This window comes from Pan paniscus, chromosome 16, assembly GCF_029289425.2.
Source record: "Pan paniscus chromosome 16, NHGRI_mPanPan1-v2.0_pri, whole genome shotgun sequence".
Taxonomy (NCBI): Eukaryota; Metazoa; Chordata; class Mammalia; order Primates; family Hominidae; genus Pan; species Pan paniscus.
In genome coordinates, this window is record NC_073265.2 from 20,927,836 (window position 1) to 20,953,853 (window position 26,018).

Here is a 26,018-nt window from a genome sequence, read left to right on the forward strand (position 1 = left end):
GAGTTGCTCGGTCAGAAAATTCTATTGCAATAATGGAAATCTTTTTTGATGAAGATATTTAAAGATGTTTTTGTTGGCTCTGAAAGTTTAGAACAGCATGGGGTGTCAGCCATCCATTTTCATTGAGTGTGCAAAGCTGCATTTGTCATCTGCAGGCTTGTGTCTTTCTTTCACTCATTTTCCTGACCCTGTGGCTTATAGCAGAGGCTGGGGAGGGGACCTCTATGCAGGACACACTTGAGAGCAGTGTGGCCAAGCCTGTAAGCGCTCGTAATTGTGCTCATCATCATTGCCAGGCGTCTTAGGGAACCTGGGGGAGCCAACCCAGGACAAGGATTCCTGAGCATGTAGCTTATTTGGGAAGGGATCCTGGGAAGCAGGATGAGGGGAGGGGGAGTGAGATAGGGAGGGCAGGCAAGCCATTGGAGTGAGCATTGAAAAGCAAATTGTACTGCGGGCAAACAGAGCCCATTCCTACTGGGGAGCTCTGGGAGACTGTGTATAGCACATCTCAGCCTTGTTCTGAGGAAACTGGGATGCTTATCTGCCAGCTGCCTTCCATCATAGGCTGAGAGCTGCTTCCAGGGGTGTCAGCTCCCTGGCACCTCTGGCTTGCCTGCGCCATGTGTGGATCAAGTGCAGAGCTGCAGATGCTTGCAGTAGGCAGCTGGCAGGGCCTTGGGCACGGGAGGATGATTGTCGACATGGTCTGCTACAGCGCAGATGAGCCATCCACTCAAGTTCTAGTTGCTTTCACACTGCTGTGATTGTAGATCCAATCTCAGCTTCTGGTGGGGAGCATAGCAACAATATGGGTGGAAGGGAGAGAGTCCTAGGACTTGAGGGTCCTAGGGGGAGGGTGTTCTCAGCCAGAGCAGAGGAGGCAGGCAGGTGGCAAATTTCACTGGACTAAAGAAGAGCCCAAGCCTGCATCCCAGCAAGGGGTGCCTATTCTGCGTGGGCTGCGATGTATCTACTATGGAGTCATGGCAGTGCACACATGGAATGGCATCTTAGGGAGTGAATCTGTGAGATGTAGTGTTGTCATGGTTAATAGCTCCTGAAATTGTGGTATCCCTCAGCCTAACCGAGGTTGGCCTGCTGGTGCTCAAAGGCTCATCATGCAGTCATGGCCAGGCTCTTGGAGGGCCCAAGGGCATCACTGGAAGGTGATATGGTTGCTATAGTTTGAATATTTGTCCTTTACAAATATTTGAATATCTGTCTTCTCCAGAATTTGTGTTAAAATTTAACCCCTAATATGACAATATTGAGAGGTGGGACCTTTGAAGGCCAACTGGGTCATGAGGGCTCTGCCCTCATGAATGCTTTAATCTATTCATGGATGAATGGATCAATAGGATATCATGGGAATGGGACTGGTAACTTGATAAGAAGAGGAAGAGAGGCCTGAGCCAGCACCTTCAGGCCCCTCCCCATGCGATGCCTGGTACCACCTTGGCACTACAGAGAGTCCCCGCCAGCAAGAAGCCCTCACCAGATGCAGCTCCTTAACCTTGGACTCCCAGCATCCATACGGTAAGAAATGAGTTCTTTTCTTTATAAATTACCCAGTTTCAGGCATCCTGTTATAAGCAACAGAAAACAAACTAAGACAGTAGTAGTTCCAGGTGAGCAGAGGTAATTTTGCTGCTGGAGATCTCAGAGAAGGAGTTTTGAGGATGTGCTGTTACAGCTTCTGTATTAATCAGATATTCGTACCTGAGCTGGAGGGGGGCTGTTTCTAAATCATGTGTTGTGGGAAGAGGGGGAGCAGCAGCTTGTTTTAAAGCAGTGAGTGGAGCCAGCCAACCTATGTTTGCATCTTCAAAGTCATCCTCCGAACTGTCCATCTCACTCTCCCAGGTCTCATCATGGTCGCTCTTGCTGTTTGTTTTTAATTTGTTCATTCACTCAACCAATATTTAGTGAAGGCTCCCTCAGCATAATCACACACTGTTCTGGGAACTAAGGATTCAGCTGTAATCCAGCCAGACCCAAACCCACCAGAGAAACAGAGACGGGGAAGAGAGGAGGGAGGCATGGGCCAGATTGTGGGTGCTCCCAGAAAAATGAAGCAGGAAAGGGAATAGTGAGGGCTGAGCCAGAGGTCAGGGAGAGACCAGGAGACAGACTAGAGGGCTGCGAAGGAACAGGCCCTGTGATATCAAGTGGAGAGTGTTCCTGACAGAAGGAACAGCCAGTGCAGGGGCCCTGTCAAGAAGGCTTGTGAAAGACTTCGAAATGCAAAAAAAAAAAATAGTGAGGGAAGAGAAAAAAAGACACCTCGGTTCCTACAGAATACTAGGCATGGTCACAGGCACCTTCCTGGTCATCTGAGTCTGTAGTGGACTGTGCCTGTCATGGTCTTCAAACTAGTTTTCAACTCTAACTTCTAGAAAACTGATGGCAAAACCAATGATTCTAGTCCACGGAGAAGCAAATGGGTTTTGCTGGTGGACCAATTCCCCTGTTGACAGATTCAGATTAGTGTGCCTGGTTGTCTTTGTATGTGTCTGCTTTTAGGATGCTCTGCAGAATTGGTTTTAACATTTTCCTGGTTCCTTCATTCATTAATGACTTAAGTAGTCTTTGACACACGATCACTTTATATTTGTGCAAGTGTCATGGTTTTATCTTTTAAAAAATCCATCAATTGCCCTGAGGCAGGAACATGCTGTCCAGGTCTGTCCTAGGAGCAAATTCAGCTGCTGTGGCTGGAGAGAATTGGTGGATGGGGAAGCCAGGGTTCAGAGAGAGGGTCAGAGACATGATGGGGGGAGCTGGGGACCAAGTCGTGGAGGCCTTGGCTTTGACTGTGAGACAGGAGAGGCCCTGATACCTTTGATAGAATTTTTGTTTCAGTTCCTTTTTGCTTTGAACATTTAAAAAAAAATATTTATTAATATTCTCCTCTTGACTTGTTAGCAATTGATTCCCATCAGGTGATTTTGTCCAGAAGTTATTATCTGTTCTTTTCTGCTTGTACACTCCTCCCAGCCTGTGGCAGTGGGCAGGTTTTGCTTTTGTTGTTTCTTCTGACATCTCAGCAAGAGGAAGGGAGGAAGGGCAAGTGCGTGTGTGTCCTTAATCAGCCTCTGATGGCCCAGCTGTTTGCCTCGGGCTAACTCGGAGCCCACCTGTCTGCACCAGAGTGAGTGGACTGTTGCTGGCTGACTGTTAATGCTGTCTGCCTCATCCGGTGCTTACTGAAGGTCCCATGCACTGCGTTCAGCCTACTTGCCCGCAGCTCCTGGTCTTCAGCACCCTGGAGCCAAGCCCCCTTTACTGGGCACTTGCCCAGTGCCAGCAGATGATAGCCAGGAAATTGTGGCTTTATGCCTTCTTTCTGGACTTTATGAAGTCTGTTTGAGCGTCCACAAATCTCAGGGCGGGAAGCTGGTGCTCAGAGAGGTTCAGCCACTTGCCCGAGGTCACTCAGCTGGGTCTGCCTGACTCCATAGTCTGACTCATTACTGGCCAGTCTCTCGACACATCAGGGAAGAGCTCGGTCTCTTGTGCTTTATTTTCTAAAGTTAAAAAGCAGAGAGATCCCCTTTCCCTCCCTCTGAGCTGGCTCCACTTTCACACCTGCTCTGGGCTGCTCTGCCAGGCTCAGCCTTCCACTTCCTAAAAAGAGTGAGTTTGTTTTCTCTGAAGCTGCTGTGGGGTTTTCTTTTCTTTTCTTTTTTCTGAAGCTGCTGTGGGGTTTACTGTCGCCTCTTGACTGGTTTCACTCAGCATCTGACATTTTCTTTTCTTTGACCAAATCCCCTGCCAGCCAGTGTGGGCCACAGGGCAGTGCCACAGCAGAGCGTGGAATGACAGAACCCAACTGCTGTCTGTGCAAGAGTTTGAGCAGAATTTCAAGCAGAGGACAGGTGCTGCGGTGAATAGAACTGTGTGGGGATGGTGTTGCATTGAGGTGGCCTGGGTGAGGCTGTCTTCTGGCATGTGGCAACGGGCCAGTCCACGGAGCAGCTCCCCAACCCTCTGCACCCCCAAGGGCTCTGAAGCTAATCGTGCCCAAGAGCACAGCTTTCGGAGATGAGCTTATTGATCTTTGTGATGTGGAACACAGAGCCAGCACGGTTGTAAGGGCTGTGTGATAAATACATGAGACAGGAACTCAATGGGCGGTTCAGTCTTCATCATGAGCTGCCTGAGGGAGCAGTGCGGGCAGCCAGGTGAGGGCCAGGGTCCGCCGCCACCCCGCCCCTTCCCGAGCCTGCTGTGGGGTCCCTGCGCGTGTCCACTGCCCACTAGAGATGCGCTCTTCAGCTGTCTGCACAGGAGGAGACTTAGGAAGTTGTGTGTGAGGCATCAGAAGGCAGCTGGGCCTCCCCAGCATGCTAAGACCTCAGCAGTGCAGGGTGTGGGGCCCGAGCTGGATGTGCCCCATTGCTTGTATCAAAACCTGGAGAAACAGAGCTTTCCTTGTGGGCCAGGGCCACATGGTCGGTGGAGCTGATGCTGTCAGTCGGCCGGGTGGTATTTTCTGGGGACCTACTCTGTGTAAGACACTGTGCTTCTAGGAAGACGCACATTCACTGCCCTCGAGGCATGTGTAATCAGTAGCAAATCAGTTTACCGTGGGTGGTCTCATCTGATGTATTTTTGTGTCCTTCAGTGAAGTCATCTAAAATTACTCTGCTTCACAATTGAGGAAATGGTTCCTGAAATTAAATGGCTTGTTGACGCAGTTCTGAGGCCTTGACTCCAAATCCTCGTGCCTTTCCCAGTCCTTGACAGGCTCTTTGTGGCTGTAAGACAAGGGCACAAAGTGCATATTGCAGAGCAGAAGATGACGTATGTCAGGGACATAACATCTTAGAAAGATCTGGAAGAGAGAGAGCCTCATCCAGTGGGAGGGTGTGGGCAACTGTTCACGGCAGGGTGGCCATACGTCTTGGTCTGTCTGGGACAGCCCTGGTTTGTGCCTGAGGTCCTGGCACTGCTGTTAATGGTGCCTTTTTTCACTTTTAAGATGGGGCATTTCATGGAAAGATATGTAAGTTAGGTCATATGGCACAGGGCCCTTAGCGGGGAGAGGGAGAGATCACCTTGGAAGGGCCTAAATGTGGCAGGACCCTCAATGCATATGCTTGGAATGAAAGGGAGAGGGAAAAGAACAGGATAATCAGGTCAGGGACTAGCTATAATCTAAGGAATCGCCACCAGTCCAACTGGACTTCTCTGGAAATCTGTCCCTGACGCCTGGCCACAGTCGCCTACTCTGGGCTGCTTTGTACCTTGGAGGACTCTTTGTAAACATCACACGATGCTGCGGGTGTGAGTTTGATACTCTTGTTTTTCCCCACTGTCCAGTGAGCTCCTTGGGAGCAACCATGTTCTATTCACATTTTGTAATCCCCCCAAGTTAGTGTGACAAGTAGCACATGGCAAGCAGCACATCGCAGTGGGTGAGGGACTAGTGGGGCCACTACCCTGTTCCAGGAGGGAGTTGCTGGAGGCCAGAACCTGGGCAGAACCTTGGAACTCAGGCTGTCTGGATCAAGAGAGCCATCTTCTAGCACCCTTAGATTAAAAATAAGTAAGTTCTGATTGTGTGGGGCAGGGATGTAGGGTATGGGTCCTATCCCGAGAAGCAGATTAGTCTAGAAATGATTCTCCTTTCTCCTCCACTACCCATACCAATCTATCTTGAAGGATTATGCATTTGAAATTACTCTGGTGATCTTTTCACATTATTTGTGGTCTTTTTTTAATATAAATTTTACATCCTTAGCTAATCACATTTTTGTGTGTTTCCTTTATGGATCCTTTATGGCTTTGGGGTCCCAGACCAGGAGACTATCCAATTATTCTACTAAATAGTTTGTTTTTTATTGTGTATGGTTTTTTTCCCTAAAATGTTTGTGTATGCTATGAGGTAACGGTCTAACTTTACTTTTCTTTAAGGGATAGAAAATAATTCTAACAGCACTTATTGAGCAATACATCTTTGTCGCCATGGAATTGAAGTGGGATGGTTATATTCATTTATGCATGTGCCAATACCATACTGAGAGCTGAGCAGGGTGAATAAAAAGAGACATATGTCTTGAATATCTTGCTGCGATTTTAAAACACTCATGATAAAGGCAAAACCCTTATAAGCTCTCAAAGCAAAAAAAAAAAAAAAAAATCACAGTAGCAAGAAACAGTAGCCTAGTAGAGGACTACTTTCAAATATTGAAGGGCAATTATTTTTAAAATAAAATATTTTGTTGAACTGAACTTTCTGGGCAAAAATGAAAGCAGTTTTAAGTATGTAAAGACTCAAGTCTGAAAGAATTACTCAGAATTGTATTCCAGCAAAATGAGAAGAAACCAAGAAAGAGGCAAACCTGGAATATAATCAGCACTCGTGAGTGATGGAATCACTAAAAGGCATAGTTCAGTCTAATTATTTGATGATGTTGTTAAATGGTTTTTGTTGGCAGGGGACTAAGAAGTAGAAGAAGTAACAGCAGACGTTTGGTGTCGGCCTTCTTTGGTTCATGCATGATAAAGATAAACCTCGTTAAATGCACAAAATGAAAAAAAGTACAAGTAAATATGTATGTTAAATATTTGAATAGCTATCAGAGTAACAGAAATAGTGTCATAACTTCCAGACCACTAGACATAAAATAAGGGACCAAAACCTGAAGTCGATACCTCTAATGCAAGAACAGAAAACTGAGAAACAGTGTAAGTATGAGGTCTCTCATGGATCCCCGGCATGGGTATGAACATTATTTTAAACTGAAGACATTTGAGATTAAACAGATAGGGAAAGAAGCTTTTTCAGAGCTTACTTATCAGACTACAGCAAAAACTTCTGGGAGCGAGCCTGGCATAAATCTCCTTTCTAGGAGAGTTTTTACTGGCTGGAAAGAAGATGGAAAAGACCAGTTGCACCTGCATGAACAAAACTTTCCCACAGACCTTCTTATCTCCCATTTGCTCCCCTAGAAACCGATTTGTTCTTTCATAGAAGCCCTTCTTCTCCCCTCTCTCTCCCCTGTGAAGTATATAATCTCATCTTTAGCTGTTTGAAGAGTTGCATTTTTCTTTGTGCCCCTGTGCCCACGTAGGCATAAAAGTCAGTTTTCTCTTGCTCATCTGTCTTTTGTCAGTTTAATTCCTAAGCTCCGCACCCCTCAAAAGAATCTATAAGGGTAGAGGAAGAGCATTTCTTCTCTAACATGAGAAAATCTGGCCAAAAAAAAAAAAAAAAAACAGCCTACAAAAAAACAGAAAACAAACCTACTAGCAGAAATGAGTTAAAACAATCACTAATCACAAAAATTCAAATAGGTTTAAATCCCATAACAGTTCTCAAACCAAAACAGACTCCTAGATGGGTTTCAAAAAACCAAAATCCAACTATATTGTATATACAGAAGGTAGATTTTAATCAAACAATCCAAAAGGTTGAAATGAAAAGGATCGAAAAACCATGTCTGCCAAATGCCATAAGAAGAAACAGACTTAGCATTGTTCTTATTTCACAAATATAGATGAAAGACAAAATACATAAAAAGGGACAAAATGAATATATTGATTAAAGGAAAATTTATTGAGAAAACAAAGTGCTCATGAATAATTATGTTGCAGTGTGACTGCAAAAAATACAATCAATGCTGATGAAAGTCAAAGGAGAAATTAACAAAAACCAGGATCTCAAGAAAGGTAAGTATGCTTACATGGAATGAAATAAAACTGGATAAAACTAACCCAGAAGATATATAGAAAGATTTGTATCTAACAAATATTTCCCAAAAGTAGTAATATTCACAAAAAATAAACTAAGACTGGAAGAAAATTCATAAGCAGATAAATGTTACTCAGAGGAAAACTGGCAAACAAAGCTGACTGTTGAAAAGTCAGGTGAATCCACCTCAAAGTCAGAGATAAGGCAAAGATGAGAAATGTTAGGGACTGAATGATTGTGTCCCCTCGAGAATTAGTATGTTGAAATCCTAACCCCCAAGGTGATGGAATTAGAAGGTGGGGCCTCTAGGAGGGGATTGGGTCATAAAGGTGGAGTTTCATGAATGGGATTAGTGTCTTTATAAGAAGAGACACAAGGGCTTTCTTCCTGTCTCTGCTTATTTGGCCATCTGAGGACACAAGGAGAAGATGTGTATCTGCAAACCAGGACAGTTGCCCTCCCCAGACATCAGATCCGTGGGTGCTTTGATCTTGGACTTACAGGCTCCAAAACTGTGGAAGATAAATGTTTGTTGTTTAAGCCCCCCATCTATGGCAGTCTGTTATAGCAGCCAGAACTGACTAAGACAACAGCTATCACTGCTTTCAACTGCCGGGTGGATGCCCTAGCCGGAGCCCTATGACAGCAAGTTAAAAAAAGATATCTAAATATTACGAGGAAGAAAAAACACTATCATTACTTCCAGTTGATTAGTCACCTAAAGGCAGACACAGCTGACAAACTTTGAACTAATAAAAGATTTAAGAAAGAAGACAATAGCTGAGCTAGGTGTGAGTGAAGAACAGTGAAGTGAAATGGAAAGAACAGACCTCATTTACCCTCATGATGATAACCATAAAATACCAAAGAATCAACCTGGTGCCCATGCACCAAACCCTTCTGAGGAAAACGATAAAAATTCACCAAAGCACCTGAAAGAGTAGAAGAGTCAGGAAGCAGCACGTGGGGTCTGCCAGCTCTCCTTCCCCTGCAGCTGGGCCATGTGTTGGAAGCCTGGAGTAGCAGCAGGGTTGCTGCCTGGGGTCCCAGAGTCAAGGACTTAGAACTGCTGTGCCCGGGCTGCCTAGGAGACTCTAGAGACGCTCCGCTGCAGTCTTCCTGGGGTCAAGAGGGGACAATCGGAAAGAGCTTTAAAAACTCTTGGGCTGCTCAGGGAGTTCTTAGATAGTGCTTTGGGCTCCATGTGGGGGATCTAGATCCTGCTTGCCTGGTTTGCTCTTCTGATTCGATGTTCCAATATCTGCTCTGGCTAAGAAGCTGCCGAGTGATTGTTAACAATGGAAACTGCCTCTTTACCTCCTCAGGGTCTGATACAGCAGGTGTGGAGTACAGCTCAGGAATCGGTCATACGTGGTCCCCCTGGATCACTTGTGAAAGACTCTGTCCTGCTGGGCATGAATGTCAGCTTGCATTCCTTTAATTAGATGGAAACTAGGAGGTATTTGGTGGCTGGAAGTCATGAATTTCAGCCCATACGCTTACTTCAATTACATGCTTGTCTCCCTCCTGCTGTCCAGAGAAAACCAACTGAATGATGAATGGTGCTCTCACCATTGGTAGCTGATGGCAAAAAAAAATGATCCAGAACTTGATTTTGACAAATGAATGCTTCTCCCTGATACCTTCTCCCTGATACCTAGAAAATGTGCTTCTCATTTTCCCAGGGATGCATTAATGCTAGAGAACTTTAGTGAATCACTACAGAATTATTTATGCATTTTGTAGTTAATAGGCAAAATATGTTGTGTCTGTTACATAGCTCCTTTGATGTTCTTAGTAAGCAGAACGTAGTATGGATTCTACTTTATTGACTTCCAGATGGTGCCTCTAAAGGTTATGACTATGAGCTAGTTAAATGTTTTGTCCCTACCAGTGGGTTCATGGCTTCATAAAGACCTGTGGTAGGTAGCATCTGAGTTTGTAGTTTGCATTTATTTCTGACTTTTAAGTCTACATTGACACAATCTCTTTATCTTGGCTTTGTTGAACTCTGCCTCATTTATTATGAAAGCTGACTTCAGGTTGAGGGCAAGGCAAAGAAAGAAGCCTTCGTATTTCAAAAGAACAAGATGGATAGCCACGACACAGTCAAATTGGTTAATTTCTGTTCCTCGTTCCCTAAACTGCTAAATTTCATTTTATATATCTTCCTTCAGTCCATCTACTTAATATATTTTATGTGGTTAGACGGACTGCATTTTTCACTCATCCTATTTTCCATGGGTTTTTCTCATCATCATTTTAATAGTGACATAATTCATAGAGATGATACTTTCTAGTTCACCATTGTTGGATTTAGTACGTTTCTAACAGATTAATAATTATAGGTCATAAGAAATGGAAAAAAAATTATAGGGAGGTACATTTTCATATTCCTCCTAATATTCCCCAGCAGTAACACCTTAAATAACTCTAGTGTAATATCAAAGCCAAGAAATTAACATTGGTATATTCCACAAAGTTTATTCAGATTTCACCAGTTTTACATTCATGCATTTTTGTGTAGTATATATAATTCTAAGCAATTTCATCACATGTATTGATTCATGTAGCCACCAACAAATTAAGATAAAGAACTGTTCCACGACTGTAAAGATCTCTTGCACTATACCCTTATAGCCACATCCCCCTTGTCCCTAACTACTGGCAAACACTAATCCATCTCTGTCATTGTGGCATTTCAAGAATATCATACATGTAGACTAATATAGTTTGTAACCTTTTGAGATTGGCTGAATAGTGGTCTGTGGTATGGATGTGCCACAATTTGTGTAACTATTAATCCATTAACAGATATTTGAGATGTTTTCAGTTTTTAGCTATTGCAATCATAGCTTCTATAACATCCATGTCCATGTTTGTTTGTTTTTGAAGATGTTTCCATTCGTCTGGTATAAATTACATAAGCACGCAATTGTTAGGTTGTATAATAAGCAGATGCTTCATTTTATAAGAGACTGCCATACTCTTTTCCAGAGTGGCTGTTCCCACCAGAAGTGATCAAGTAATTCCGCATCCTCCCCAGAATTTGGTGTTATCACTATTTTTTTTATTTTAGCCACGCTAGTAGGTGTGTAGTGATAACCCATTGTGTTTTTAATTTACATTCTCCTAGCGGCTAATGCTGTTGAACATCTTACTATGTGGTGGTTCGTCACCTGTATATCCTCTTCATTGAAATATATGTTCATGTCTGTTTGCCCATTTTCTAGTTAGATTGTGTGGGGTTTTGTTTGTTTTATTTTTACTCTTGAGATTTAAGAGTTCTTTATTCTAGATATGCCTTTTGTCAGATATGTGTTTTGAAAATATAGTTTGTCTTTCTGTAGTTTATCTCTTCATCGTCTTTACAGGGTCTTTCACAGAGTAAACATGTTCTTTTTAAAAATTACAGTGAAGTTGTTTATCAAATTTTACTTTGATGGATTGTGTTTTTGATGTCAAGTCTTGGAACTCATAGCCTAGAGTCCTGAAGATTTCCTCCTATGTTTTGTCCTAAAAGTTTCACATTTTTAAGTCTTACATTTAAGTCTGTTCTTTAAGTTGATGTCAATTTTTGGTATGATATCTGAGATTTACATCAAAGTTTATCCTTTTGCCTGTGGATTTTCAGTTATTCCAGGTCCACTCATTGAGAAGACTATATTCCTCTTCTGAATTGCTTTGAAAAAATCAGTTGGGTATATTTCTGTGGGTCTACTATTGGGTTCTCAATTCTGTTTTATTAATCTAGATAGCTCTTCCTCTATTATAGTCTTTTGCTTTCATTGTATACTAACGCTTAACATTGAGTAGAGTGTTTCTTCCCATTTTATTGTTCTTTTTCAAAATTGTTTTAGCTATTTTAGTTTCTTTGTTTATATAAATTTCAGACTGACTTTGTGTATCCATATGTACAAAACTCTTGCTGGGTTTTTAATGGGAATTTTGTTAAGCCTACAGGTTCTCGTAGGGACAATTATGTTGAATCTTCCAATCCATGATCATGGTATGTCCCTCTTATTTCAATCTTCTATGATTTTTCCATCAGTATTTTGTAGTTTTCAACATGTGAGATTTATGCTTGTTTTGTTAAATTTATATTTGTTTCATTTTTGACCAGTTATAAATGATACTGCATTTTCAGTAACCACATGTTTACTGTTAGTATAGCAATTAATTATTTTATGTTGATCTTGTATTTCTGACCTTGCTGAACTTACTCATTAGGTTTAGCAGTTTTTTTTAAATTGTTTTTGTTTTGAGATTCCTTTGGATTTTCCACATAGACCATCATGTCACCTGAAAATAGGAACTTTTTAAATTTCTTTCTGATTTCTAGGCCTCTTACTTCCTTTACTTTCCTGGCTAGGATTTCTAGTATTATGCTGAATTAGAATGTTAAAAGTGAACAACTTTATCTTGTTTCTGATCTTGTGGGGAAAGCATCCAGTCTTTCACTATTAAGTATGACGCTAGCTGTAGGTTTTTTGTGGAATTGCTTTTATCAGGATGAGGAAGTTTCCCTCTATTCCAGTTTTCTGAGACTTTTTAATATGGATGTGTTGAGTGTTATTACTTGCTTTTTCTGCATCAATTGATATAATCAGGTGATTTTTCTTCCTTGGCGTCTTAATATGGTAGATTACATTGATCAGTTTTCAATTATTGAACTAGCTTTACACTCATGGAACAAACTCTACTTGGTCATGTGTGTAATTCCTTATATATACTGCTAAGTTGTATTGGCAATATTTTATTAAGGGTGGTTTATGTATATTTATGAGAGAATGTGGTCTGTAGTTTTTGTTTTGCATTTTATAAATTTTTTCTACTGTCTTTGTCTAGTTTTGGTTATGAGGTTAATAAAAGCCTCTGTGTTTTATCCTTTTTTATTTACTGGGAGACAGTTATAGAATTGATATTAATTCTTCCTTAAATGTTTGTTAAAATTCCCCAGCGAAGCCATTCAGGATGTGGAGATATCTTTTTAAAAAACATTTAAAATTATGAACTCAAAGTGTTTAATTGTTTTAGGGATCTTCAGCTTATTTAGAGCCTATTGGTTGAGTTTTGGTAGTTTGTACTTTTCAAGGAATTGGTGCATTTCATTTAAGTTGCTAAATGTATGTGTTAATTTCTATGTAAAGAGTTGTTCATAGCTTTCCTCATCATTCTTTTGATGTCTACAATGTCTGTGTAGTGACACATAGAATACATACGTGGTATTAGTTTGTCAATTTTCTTGATATTTTCAAAGAAGATTTTCATTTCATTGATTTTTTTTTCTTTTTTTTCTCTTCTCCGTGTCAGTGATTTTATACTTTTATATTTATTATTTACTTCCTTCTACTTGTGGGGCTTGTCTCCTCTTTTCTAGTTTCTTACCGAGTGAGCATAGATATAGACTGGAATCTTTTTCTCTTTCTTAAAATAAGCAGTACTATAAATTTATTCTTAGCACTACCAGCATGTCATACATATTGATACATTGCATTTTTATTCAGTTCAGTGTATTTTTTTCCATTTCCTTGAGACTTTCTCTTTGACTCATGGATTATTTAGCAATTTGGCATTCAGTTTCCAAGTGTTTGGAGATTTTCTTGTCATCTTAATGCTATTCATGTCTAGTTTGATTCCATTGTGGGCAAATATCACACTTTGTGTGGTTTCACTTCTTTTAAATGTATTGAGGTTTTTCTTAGGCTCAGGATATGGTCTATCTTGGTATATGCTCCATGAGTACTTGTTGGTAGACAGTTTCCTAAATGCCAATTAAGTCCTGTTGTTTGATGGTGTAAGTTCTTTTATATCCTTGCTGATTTTCTGTCTAGTTGCCCTGTCATGAATTATTGAGAGAGGAGTGTTGAAACCTCCAAATATAGTTGTGAACTTGTCTATATCTTTTGAAAATTTCCATCAGTTCTGGGGTCATGTATTTTGAAGCTTTCTTGTTTGAGAAAGGATTTATGATTGCTGCATCTTCTTGGTAGATTGAGCTTTTATCATTATGTAAATTTATATCTATCTTTCATAATTTTCTTTTCTCTAAGATCTGCTTTATCTGATAATAATATAGTTACTCTTGTGTTTTTTGAGTAATGTTTGCAGGGTATGTGTGTCTGTGATATATATATTATATATATATATATATATTCTTCGTTTTTTCTTTCCTGCCTTTCTATGATGTACTTAACTTTTTTTAGAATTTCTTTTTTAGAATTTTTAGAATCTTTTTTATTTATAGTGTTTTTGAGTATGTCTCTTTGTACACCTATTTCATGGTTGCTCTTGATATTACATTTTATGTATGTAACTTATTACGTTACTGACTACTGATATAAACATCTTACTGGTTCAAGTAAAGTAGATAAATTTTCTCTTCCTTCTTTTATTGTTTTTTTCTCTCTTTCAAGAACTTCCTTGAGCCATACTTCTTGGGTGATTCTGCTGGTCACTATTTCTCTTAGTTTTTTCTTCATCTGAAAATGTCTTGACATTTCTTCATTATTCCTGAAAGATATTTTAACTGGATTTAGAATTTTGAATGTACAGTAAGTTATTTCAGCATTCGGACACTGTCATACCACCTCCTGCTGGTCTCCGTGGTTAGTGTTGAAAATTCTGCTGTCATTTAAATTTGTTGTTGTTGTTTAGTTTTGTTTTTCCCCCTTACGGATCATTTTTCTCTGGCTGCTTTCAAGATTTTCTCTTTGTGTTTAATTTTTAGATGTTTGATTATGATGATTCTTGGCATTAATTTTTTTGTATTTATCTGGTTTGGGTTTTACTCAGCTTCTTGAATCTGTAGATGTATATCTTTTGCTAAATTTGGAAAATTTTTAATAATTTCTTCAAACATTTTTCATTCTCATTTTCTTTCTCTTCTTTTTCTGAGACTCTCATAACACAAATATCAGATTTTGTTATGGCTTCACACCCCTGCAGGCTGTGTCGATTTTTTTTCTTTTTTTTGGTCTATTTTACCTTTGTTGCTCCGATTGCATAATTTCTATTCTGTCTTCAAGTCAGATTCTTTCCTTTGCTATCTCCACTCTACTATTGAGCCCAGCCTACATGTTGGTAATCCCAGTTACTGTATTTTTCAGTTCTAAATTTTCATTTAGTTTTTCTTTATATCTTCTATTTATTTGTTGAGACTTTCTATTTTTTCACTGGTTTCAAACATGTTCTTAATTGCCTACCAAAGCATTATTATGATTGAGGTTTTAAAATCCAGAGAATTCCAACTTTCTGAATTATTTGTATTGGCATCTGCTAATTTTCTCTTCTCATTAAAGTTGAGGTTTTTTCTTGATTTTGGTATTACAGGTGATTTTTAAAATTATATGCTGGACATTTTGGGTATTATTGTTTGAGACTCCAAGTCTTATTTCAGTGTTCCTTTTCACTAGGCCTCCTCTGACACTGTGCTAGCAGAGGGGGGAGGACACCACCCCTGCTGTCGTGTGGTTCAGGCCCCCCACTCAGCCTCTGTTGACACCTGGGAGGGATGGGGACCTTGGTACTGCTAGGTGGGAGTGGAAGTCCAGGCTCCCCAAGTGTTCTCCACTGAAACAGCAGGAGGTGGCTGGGTCAAGATGAGGTCACTGCTTGACCTTCTCTGACATCACCTCTTGCAAGTATGGGGAGGAGCGTCTCCCTTTTGCCTGGGGATGTTTGAATCTAGAATGCTCCCTGGGCCTTTGCTGATGAGGCTGCTGGTGGAGTCCAGCTTTTTCCTTTGGTGTTTCCCTGGGGCAGGGCTCTTGGCTAGACACGGTCCAGCTGTCAGGCTGCTTCTCTCCTGACCATTTGGCGAGAGAGGGCAAGCTTTCCTCAGGACTTCTTTGGTCTGCACCTGTTGGGGTTTTTTTTGGTGCATTCTTCTCCAGAACCCAGTTTGGAATAGGTAAGATAAATAGTAAACCTAGGGATCTCAGCACCATGCCGTTCTGCCTGTCACAAAGGTGTGATCCCTTCTGCCTTCTTCTCTGAACTGTTGACAGCCTTCTTATGTTTATTTATGGATTATGTGAAGACTTCTTAGTCATATTTAGCAAGAGTAATAATGATTACTCAGGTCAGGCTGTCATAACAAAATACCATAGACTGGGAGGCTTTAAATAATAGAAATTTATTTTCACACAATTCCGGGAGCTGAGAAGTTCAAGATCAAGGGTCTGGATTTGGTTCCCTGATGAGAACTCTCTCTGGTTTATGGCTTCGTTCTCATTGTGTCCTTACATGGCAGAGAGAAAGAGAGAGGGAGTGGGAGAGGGAGAGAGAGGGGCACGTGCTGGCTTCCCTCTTCCTATAAGGCCACCAATCCTATCAGAATAGGGCCCTACCCCTGTGACCTGATTTAACCCTGGTCATCTCTTGCTTATCCTTTTTAGCCGTATTACATCCTTATCGTTTTTCTTGTATTTATGCTGTCATAGCAAGTGGCATTTTTCTGAAAGCATATGCTTAGTTTATTTAGACTTTATATTTATTCAGATTAAGGTTGGTCAATTTCTTCACTCAATCTAAAGGAAAAGCTCTTTAAAAAATCAGCCTGGTCATTTTTCAATGAACCTCTGGTGTGGACTTTGGGCCTCCGATTGTGTAGGAGGCTCTCAAGGCTGGCTGTTTGCCCGGTCAGCATTGTCACTGGGGGACGAGCTGGCAGGGCGCAATGTTGTTCCCTTCACCTTTGTGTCTCCAAGTGACCCTTTCCTCATAGGGATGAATTTCCACCCATGATGAATAGTCCTTGTGTGCATAGTAATCCCAGTGTCAGAACATCTTCTCCTTCCACTGCTGGGGATAATTAGCTTCCTTTTTCTTTTGTTTCATACATCTGGAGCCAGAAAAGGCATAACAGGTCACATAGTTTAGAAATGGACATACTTTTTAAAAAATTTCATGAGCTCCTTCACGTCCATTTATCTAGGCTACGTAAAACTGTTAGAAGGAATGCCCAGGCTACAAGCTATAAGCAGGCAGGAGGGTGGGGCCCGTGGGGACCAGCTCTCTCCCACACGAGGCCCTGGGAGTTCAGTCAACCATCCTGGGTCGCAAAAGTCATTACCCAAGAAGGCGGGAGTAAAACTCGTGCTTCTGCCCTCTTGCCCTGTACGAGGTGGGTTGGAACTGAGAAGGCCAGGACCTTCAAAATGCTGCATTCTCCCTGAGAAGTTGGAATTGAAAAAAATAAAATCTACCATCCAGCGCAAGACGATGAAAAAGAAGCATGACTGTTTTAGGCTGTGCTCAGTCAGGGCTCAGAGTCTTCCATGGGAATTCACAACAGATGAGGGAAGGGGTGCCTCCTGATGCTGGTTTGATATGGCCAGCAGAACCCAGGAAATTCCAGCACCAATTGTAGTGGCATGCAAAGTGGTCTGATCTGTGAGGCTCTGGGCACCTGGCAGAATGGAGTGCAGGGCACCTGGAGAGAAGTCCCCCTCTGGCCAGGTCCACAGGATCTCCATAGACACGGTAGCAACACAGGTTGGGGATTCATTCCAGTCTGTCCAGTCAGCAAGCTTCATGTGCCATGAACATGCTCTGCGGATGGTGATTGGGGTTTGAGACATGGGTTTTCTGCAGCCTGACAAATATTCCATGCTCTGATAAGTGTCCAGGTGTGAGGCCAGGTGTGCAGGCAATGCTGTGAGAGGGCAGCCAAGGGCTCTGCCCCTTTCTCTCCTGCGTCCTCCTCCCTCCACATCCATCCTGTCCCACCCCTGTGACTACATGTGGTTTTTTTTGTTTTTTTTTTTTTTTTTCCTGAGACTGAGTCTGGCTCTGTCTCCCAGGCTAGAGTACAGTGGCGGGATCTCGGCTCACTGCAACCTTCACTTCCCAAGTTCAAACAATTCTTGTGCCTTAACCTCCTGAGTAGTTGGGATTACAGGTGCCCACCACCATTCCCGGCTAATTTTTGTGTTTTTAGTAGAGATGGGGTTTCACCATGTTAGCCAGGCTGGTCTCGAACTCCTGACCTCAGGTGATCCGCCTGCCTCGGCCTCCCAAACTCCTGGGATTCAAGCGTGAGCCACCACACCTGGCCTGCATCTGTATTTTTAAGCTCTTGTGCCATTTAGCCTCCATTAATTTTTTTTAAGAAAACATTACAGATGAAAACTCTATGAGGAATGAAACACTATAAGAAATAATATGGAAACTCGATTTTTAAAAATCAGCTAAAAATGAACTTCAAATTAAAACACATACAGAAACATCTCACTTTGAGCAAGCATTCACAAACATAGCAAACGGCAGGTTTGGACTCTTAAACAGTTAAGACAATAGAAACTGACAAATGATTTGAAAATAATTACGCTCAAGTAAGAATTAAAAACACAAATGAGAGAAACCCTTTAAAAAGCAACTTTGAAAAGAATCAAGTAAAATTAAGAGAGATGAGAAATAATATAGCCATCAAAATTAAAGACTGGAGGCATAGAATGTCAGATGAGACACAGTTGAAGGAGCAGAGGCAATTTCTTGCGTGAATCACAGAAAGCTAAATAGATGGAAAATAGGAAAGAATGATTTACGGTCATGCAATAATATCCAACACTTCTGTAGTGCTTCTGTGCACCAGGCCCTGTTTCAAATGCTTTACATATATGAACAACCTTCTGAGGAAAGCGCTGTGATTATTTTCAGATATGACAGCTGGAGCACACTGTGGCCAAGGTCATGCAGAAAGCAGGTCTGGAAGCCTGCACCCCCCCAGGAGAGGCTGTTTCTGACAAGGAGGGCTCCTTCCTCTCATGCCGGGGATAGGTGCTCCCATACACACTGGCTAGAATAGTAGAAGGCAATAATAAATTGCATGTGGGAGAAATGTTAAAAGATTATTTTCAGAAAACAGGTAAAGTTATGACTCACATACAGATATAAAAATGAGCACGTTAAAGAATCTATTTTACTCATATCACATGAGGAAACAAAGCAGATGTTCTCAGTTCAATGGGAAAGTCAAACTAGTACAAATTTATATAGAGTAAAGGAATTTCTAGATGAATTCTAAATGGACACAGAACTTGTTTATCTAAAGGGGCAGGAAGTCAAGGCACTACCAATTAAATCACTACTGGGCGACTGAGAACTTCCGCATCTATCAGCTGCTTACGGTCCACGCACAGTGGCAAAGCAGCTCAGACAGTGAACAGGGTGAGACTTGCTAAGTGAGATCTATGTGCTGTAGGGGACACATCGTTTTCCATTGAAATACAATGATTTTTTTCAACAGAAGCCATGTCCCAAAAGAACAGCTGAGGATGTAATAATATTGATGAAAAACATACATCCTCAGCTTCAGGAGATAAAAGTCTGAGGAAAGATATGTGATAGGAAATGAGCCCAAGACATATTGTGCAAAAAAGCTGCAGGAATGTCCAAAGCCAAAAAAAGATCCTAGAAGCGATGAGAGAAAAATAGATAGCTTGCTAACAAAGAGATGGCAATTAGACTGACTGCAGACCTTTTAAAGGCAACAGTAGAAGCCAGAAAAATAAACGAAAATAACGTCTTTTAAGTATGAAAGGAAATAATTGTCAACCTAGAGTTTTATCCTGAGCTAAACCATTCTTTACCTGGGGGGCAAAATCAAGACATTCTCGGGAAAATAGACACTAAAGGAGTTTACCATGCAGGGGCTGTGCTACTATTTTAAAAAACTACCAGAAGACATTTAGGAACTAGGCATGAGAAGCAGTGAGCGAAGCAGTTGGCAAAGATTCAGATACATGTAAACAGATTTGGTTATATAAAATAATAATGATAAATTTGAGAGTATTAAAAACAAAGTGGGACAGGGCGCAGGGGCTCATGCCTGTAGTCCCAGCACTTTGGGAGGCCAAGGCAAGTAGATCACCTGAGGTCAGGAGTTCGAGACCAGCCTGGCCAACATGGTGAAACCCCATCTCTACTAAAAATACAAAAATTAGCTGGGCGTGGTGGCATGTGCCTGTAGTCCCAGCTACTTGGGAGGGTGAGGCAGGAGGATCGCTTGAACCCAGGAGGCAGAGGTTGCAGTGAGCTGAGATAGCACCACTGCACTCCAACCTGGAACCTGGGTGACAGAGCAAGACTCCATCTCAAAAAAAAAAAAAAAAAAAAAAAAAGATGGAATTAAAATACTGGAAAATGTAGCATGAAATAGTAACTTGGACAGTGCTTGGAGCTAAAACCCTCAGGTGTACTTATATGACTCTGGAAGGCCATGGAGACGTCAGCTTTAAGTGAAATATACAAGGTTAAAATGTGAGAATAACCACCAGACCAGACACATTAAGAATACTATATTTAACTTCCAAACAAGTAGGGGTCGAATGGGGAAGGGATGAAGAAAACAGGAGAAACCTAAATGCAATCCAAGGAGAAAGAAGTCAAAAGCATAACATTAGATGGTAGAAATGAAAACAAATATTACAGTAGACAAAATAAAAGTAAATGGGATGGCCAGCTGGTTAAAACATAGATCTCCCCAATATATCTCTATGCATTTAAATCGAACGATAGACTGTTTAGATGAAACTAAACCATATATATGTAAAGGATGAACGCAAAAAAGGAAAAACAAAAACAGGAACAAAAATAAAATGTGAGTGGCTATGTTTACAACACCCCCCCACACACACACAAACACAGTAAGAAAAACAAGTATAATTAAGGTTAAATAAGGTCAGGTGATAGTGATTTTTTAAAACTAAGGATATATAACAAATCTTACATGTATATATCTAATAAAATTGCTTTGAAGAAAAATTGGTAGAATTTAAAGTTTACTGGATAAGTCCACAATTACAGTAGAAGATTTTAATGTACCTCTTTTAGTAATTGATAGTGTAACAAGGGAAAAAAATGTAAGTATGTAGGAGTTTTGAACAACATAGTTAACAAGCCTTATCCAATATATAAATATAGATACAGATATAGAAAAAATGCATCCTCATTCCACTAGAAAATAAATACATGGAAAACTGGATATCTAAATGTGAATAAAAACCTTTAGCATGTGTGGTGTGAGTTTGTGTGTGTACATGTGTGTGCACATGCACTCACATATGTATAGGAATGCAGGCAGACATACATAGCCTTTAAATGCTTATGTTAGAAAAGATACTTGTCTAAGCATCTTTACTATATGATCCAACAATTGTCCTCCTCAGTATTTACCCAAAGGAGCTGAAAACCTGTGTTCACACAGAAACCTACACACATATGTTGATAGCAGCATAGACATCTTTTTTAGGAAACCCTAAAGGCTTTTAATATCTTTTTTGGGAAAATGTGTGAGATAATTACCAAACTCAAGAAGTTATAAAATATAACATTAACTCCAATGAAAAAAAGAAGGAGGAATAAAGATAAACCTAGAAATGTATTAAATAAGAAAACTAAAATAGAGATCAACAAAGGACAAATTGGTTTTAAAAAAGAACTAATAAAATCAACATACCTCCGGAAATAATTACCAAGAAAACAAAGAAGGCACAAACAAACATTTACTGGATATAAAAGGGGTTTTCAACTACAGAAAAAGACTTAAAAATAGAATATTATGACATAATTTTATGCAAAAATTTTGGAAACTTAGATTTAATATTTTCTAGAAAAATAGACCAAAAAGGGAATAGACTAGCAAAAAAATAGACTTTGTTTTTTAAAGCAGTTTGAGGTTCATAGCATAACTGTGTGGAAGGTACAAGTTCCTATGTCCCCTCCCAACCCCCACCCAAGCACAGCCTCCCCCATCATCAACATCCCCGACCAGGGCCGTACAATTGAAATAGATGAACTGATGCAGACACATCATTACCACCCAGAGTCCATAGTTTACATCAGGGTTCTCTCTTGGTGGCGTATGGGTTCTGTGGGTTTGCACAAATGTATAATGACCTGTATCGACCATTATAGTATCATTCAGAATAGCTTCACTGCCCTAAAAATCCTCGGTGCTCCACCTATTCATCCCGCCCTCTCTCTGCAATCCATGGCAGCCATTGACCTGTTATGCTTTGTTTTGTTTTGTTGTTTTGTTTGGTTTGGTTTGGTTTGAGATGGTGTATCGCTCTGTCGCCCAGGCTGGAGTGCAGTGGTGCGATCTCGGCTCACTGCAACCTCCACGTCCCGGGTTCAAGCGATTCTCCCACCTCAGCCTCCTGAGTGGCTGGGACTACAGGTGCACGCCACCACGCCCGGCTAATTTTTGTATTTTTAGTAGAGACAGGGTTTCGTCATGTTGGCCAAGCTGGTCTCAAACTCCTGACCTCAGGTGATCCACCTGCCTCAGCCTCCCAAAGTGCTGGGATTACAGGCGTGAGCCACTGCGCCCGGCCTGATCTGTTTTGCTGTCTCCATTGCTTTACTTTTCCTAGAATATCATATAATTGGAATCTTACAGTCTGTAATCTTTTCAGATTGACTTATTTCATTTGGTAATATGCATTTAAGGTTCCTCCATGTTTTTTTCATGGCTTGATAGCCCATTTCTTTTTAGCACTGAATAATAATCCATTGTTTGGATATAGCACAGTTAGTTTATCCATTTCACCTACTGAAGGTTGCTTCCAAGTTTTCGCAATTGTGAATAAAGCTGCTGTCAACGTATGTATGTAGGTTTCTGTGTGAACACACGTTTTCTGCTCCTTTGGATAAATACAAGGGAAGGCAATTGTTGGATCACATGGAAAGAGTATGCTTCGTTTTGTAGGAAACTGCCAAACTGCCTTCCAAAGTGACTGCACCATTTCTCATGCCCACCAGCAGTGTATGAGAGTTCCTGTTGCTCTGCATCTTTGCTAGCATTTGGTGTTGTCAGTGTTCTGGATTTTGGTCATTCTAATAGATGTGTAGTGGTATCTCAGTTTTTTTTTTTAATTTGTATTAAATATGACAATGTGGAACATATTTCCATGTGCTTATTTGCCATCTCTATATTGTCTTTGCTCAGGTGTCTGTTAAGGTCTTTGGCCCATTATTTTAATTGGATTGTTTGTTTTCTTATTGCTGAGTTTTAAGAGTTCTTTGTATATTTTGGATTACAGTTCATTATTAGATGTGTCTTTTGCAAATATTTTCTCCCAATCTGGAGTTCATCTTTTCATTCTTTTGATCAGTATGTTTTTAAAAAAGAAATTCAAAAAGGTAGGTTTACAGGCAAGTTCCACCCAGCATAAAATATCATTTATGTTCATAAATGTATAAGCCTTTTTTATTATTATACTTTAAGTTATAGGGTACATGTGCACAATGTGCAGGTTTGTTACATTAGGTATACATGTGCCATGTTGGCTTGCTGCATCCATTAACTGGTCATTTACATTAGATATTTCTCCTAATGCTATCCCACCCCCAGCCCCCCACCCCCCGACAGGCCCCGGTGTGTGATGTTCCCTGCCCTGTGTCCATGTGTTCTCATTGTTCAATTCCCGTCTATGAATGAGAACATGTGGTGTTTGGTTTTCTGTCCTTGTGATAGTTTGCTGAGAATGATGGTTTCCAGCTTCATCCATGTGCCTGCAAAGGACATGAACTCATCATTTTTTATGGCTGCATAGTACTCATGGTGTATGTGTGCCACATTTTCTTAATCCAGTCTGTCATTGATGGACATTTGGGTTGGTTCCAAGTCTTTGCTATTGTGAATAGTGCCGCAATAAATATACGTGTGCATATGTCTTTATAGTAGCGTGATGTATAATCCTTTGGGTATATACCCAGTAATGGGATTGCTGGGTCAAATGGTATTTCTAGTTCTAGATCCTTGAGAAATCTTCCACTGTCTTCCACAATGGTTGAACTAGTTTACACTCCCACCAACAGTGTAAAAGCGTTCCTATTTCTTCACATCCTCTCTAGCATCTGTTGTTTCCTGACTTTTTAATGATCGCCATTCTAACTGGCATGAGAGAGGTGGTATCTCATTGTGGTTTGGATTTGCATTTCTCTGATGGCCAGTGATGATGAGCATTTTTTCATGTGTCTGTTGTCTGCATAAATGTCTTCTTTTGAGAAGTGTCTCTTCATATCCTTTGCCCACTTTTTGATGGGGTTGTTTTTTTCTTGTAAATTTGTTTAAGTTATTTGTAGATTCTGGATATTAGCCCTTTGTCAGATGGGTAGATTGCAAAAATTTTCTCCCATTCTCTAGGTTGCCTGTTCACTCTGATGATGGTTTCTTTTGCTGTGCAGAAGCTCTTTAGTTTAATTAAATCCTATTTGTATATTTTGGCTTTTGTTGCCATTGCTTTTGGTGTTTTAGTCATGAAGTCTTTGCCCATGCCTATGTCCTGAATGGTATTGCCTAGGTTTTCTTCTAGGGTTTTTATGGTTTTATGTCTTAGGTTTAAGTCTTTAATCCATCTTGAGTTAATTTTTGTATAAGGTGTAAGGAAGGGATCCAGTTTCAGCTTTATACATATGGCTAGCCAGTTTTCCCAGTACTATTTATTAAACAGGAAATCCTTTCCTCATTTCTTGTTTTTGTCAGGTTTGTCAAAGATCAGATGGTTGTAGATGTGTGGTGTTATTTCTGAGGCCTCTGTTCTCTTCCATTGGTCTATATCTCTGTTTTGGTGCCAGTACCATGCTGTTTTGGTTACTGTAGCCGTGTAGTGTAGTTTGAAGTCAGGTAATGTGATGCCTCCAGCTTTGTTGTTTTTGCTTAGGATTGTCTTGGCTATGCGGGCTCTTTTTTGTTTCCATATGAACTTTAAAGTAGTTTTTTCCAATTCTGTGAAGAAAGTCATTGGTAGCTTGATGGGGATGGCATTGAATATGTGAATTACCTTGAGCAGTATGGCCATTTTCACGATATTGATTCTTCCTATCCATGAGCATGGAATGCTCTTCCATTTGTTTGTGTCCTCTTTTATTTCATTGAGCAGTGGTTTGTAGTTCTCCTTGAAGAGGTCCTTCACATCCCTTGTAAATTGGATTCCTAGGTATTTTATTCTCTTTGTAGCAATTGTGAATGGGAGTTCATTCATGATTTGGTTCTCTGTTTGTCTGTTATTGGTGTATAGGAATGCTTGTGATTTTTGCACATTGATTTTGTATCCTGAGACTTTGCTGAAGTTGCTTATCAGCTTAAGGAGATTTTGGGCTGAGACAATGGGGTTTTCTAAATATACAACCATGTCGTCTGCAAACAGGGACAATTTGACTTCCTCTTTTCCTATTTGAATACCCTTTATTTCTTTCTCTTGCCTGATTGCCCTGGCCAGAACTTCCAACACTGTGTTGAATAGGAGTGGTGAAGAGGGCATCCTTGTCTTGTGCCAGTTTTCAAAGGGAATGATTCCAGTTTTTGCCCATTCAGTATGATATTGGCTGGGGGTTTGCCATAAATAGCTCTTATTATTTTGAGATACGTTCCATCAATACCTAGTTTATTGAGAGTTTTTAGCATGAAGGGCTGTTGAATTTTGTCAAAGGCCTTTTCTGCATCTGTTGAGATAATCATGTGGTTTTTGTCGTTGGTTCTGTTTATGTGATGGATTACATGTATTGATTTGCGTATGTTGAACCAGCCTTGCATCCCAGGGATGAAGCCGACTTGATCATGATGGATAAGCTTTTTGATGTGCTGTTGGATTCTGTTTGCCAGTATTTTATTGAGGATTTTTGCATCAATGTTCATCAGGGATATTGGTCTAAAATTCTCTTTTTTTGTTGTGTCTCTGCCCGGCTTTGGTATCAGGATGATGCTGGCCTCATAAAATGAGTTAGGGAGGATTTCCTCTTTTTCTATTGATTGGAATAGTTTCAGAAGAAATGGTACCGGCTCCTCTTTGTACCTCTGGCAGAATTCGGCTGTGAATTTGCCTGGTCCTGGACTTTTTTGGGTTGGTAGGCTATTAATTATTGCCTCAATTTCAGAACCTGTTGTTAGTCTATTCAGAGATTCAACTTCTTCCTAGTTTAGTCTTGGGAGGGTGCATGAGTCCAGGAATTTATCCATTTCTTCTAGATTTTCTAGTTTATTTGTATAGAGGTGTTTATAGTATTCTCTGACAGTATTTTGTATTTCTGTGAGATCGGTGGTGATATCCCCTTTATCATTTTTTATTGCATCTATTTGATTTTTCTCTGTTTTCTTCTTTATTAGTCTTGCTGGCAGTCTGTCTATTTTGTTGATCTTTTCAAAAAACCCGCTCCTGGATTCATTAATTTTTTGAAGGTTTTTTTGTGTCTCTATCTCCTTCAGTTCTGCTCTGATCTTAGTTATTTCTTTCCTTCAGCTAGCTTTTGAATTTATTTGCTCTTGCTTCTCTAGTTTTTTTAATTGTGATGTTAGGATGTCGATTTT

The 26,018-nt window shown here is 40.5% G+C and overlaps 1 protein-coding gene across 4 annotated transcripts in view; it reads left to right on the forward strand.

The window, feature by feature from the left end:
* The window catches only part of LOC100977072 (neuronal acetylcholine receptor subunit alpha-7), a 139,390-nt gene that overhangs the window by 86,157 nt on the left and 27,215 nt on the right, over positions 1 to 26,018 (forward strand). Inside the window, exon 1 of one of the 4 annotated variants that reach the window (XM_034938459.3) lies at positions 1,392 to 1,539. The exons of the other annotated variants lie outside the window; for them this stretch is intronic. Within the exon in view, the coding sequence (XP_034794350.3) occupies positions 1,439 to 1,539 (101 nt within the window). The 5' untranslated portion in view covers positions 1,392 to 1,438. Of the gene's footprint in view, positions 1 to 1,391; positions 1,540 to 26,018 lie in introns of those variants that run through there. 4 annotated transcript variants of the gene reach the window in all.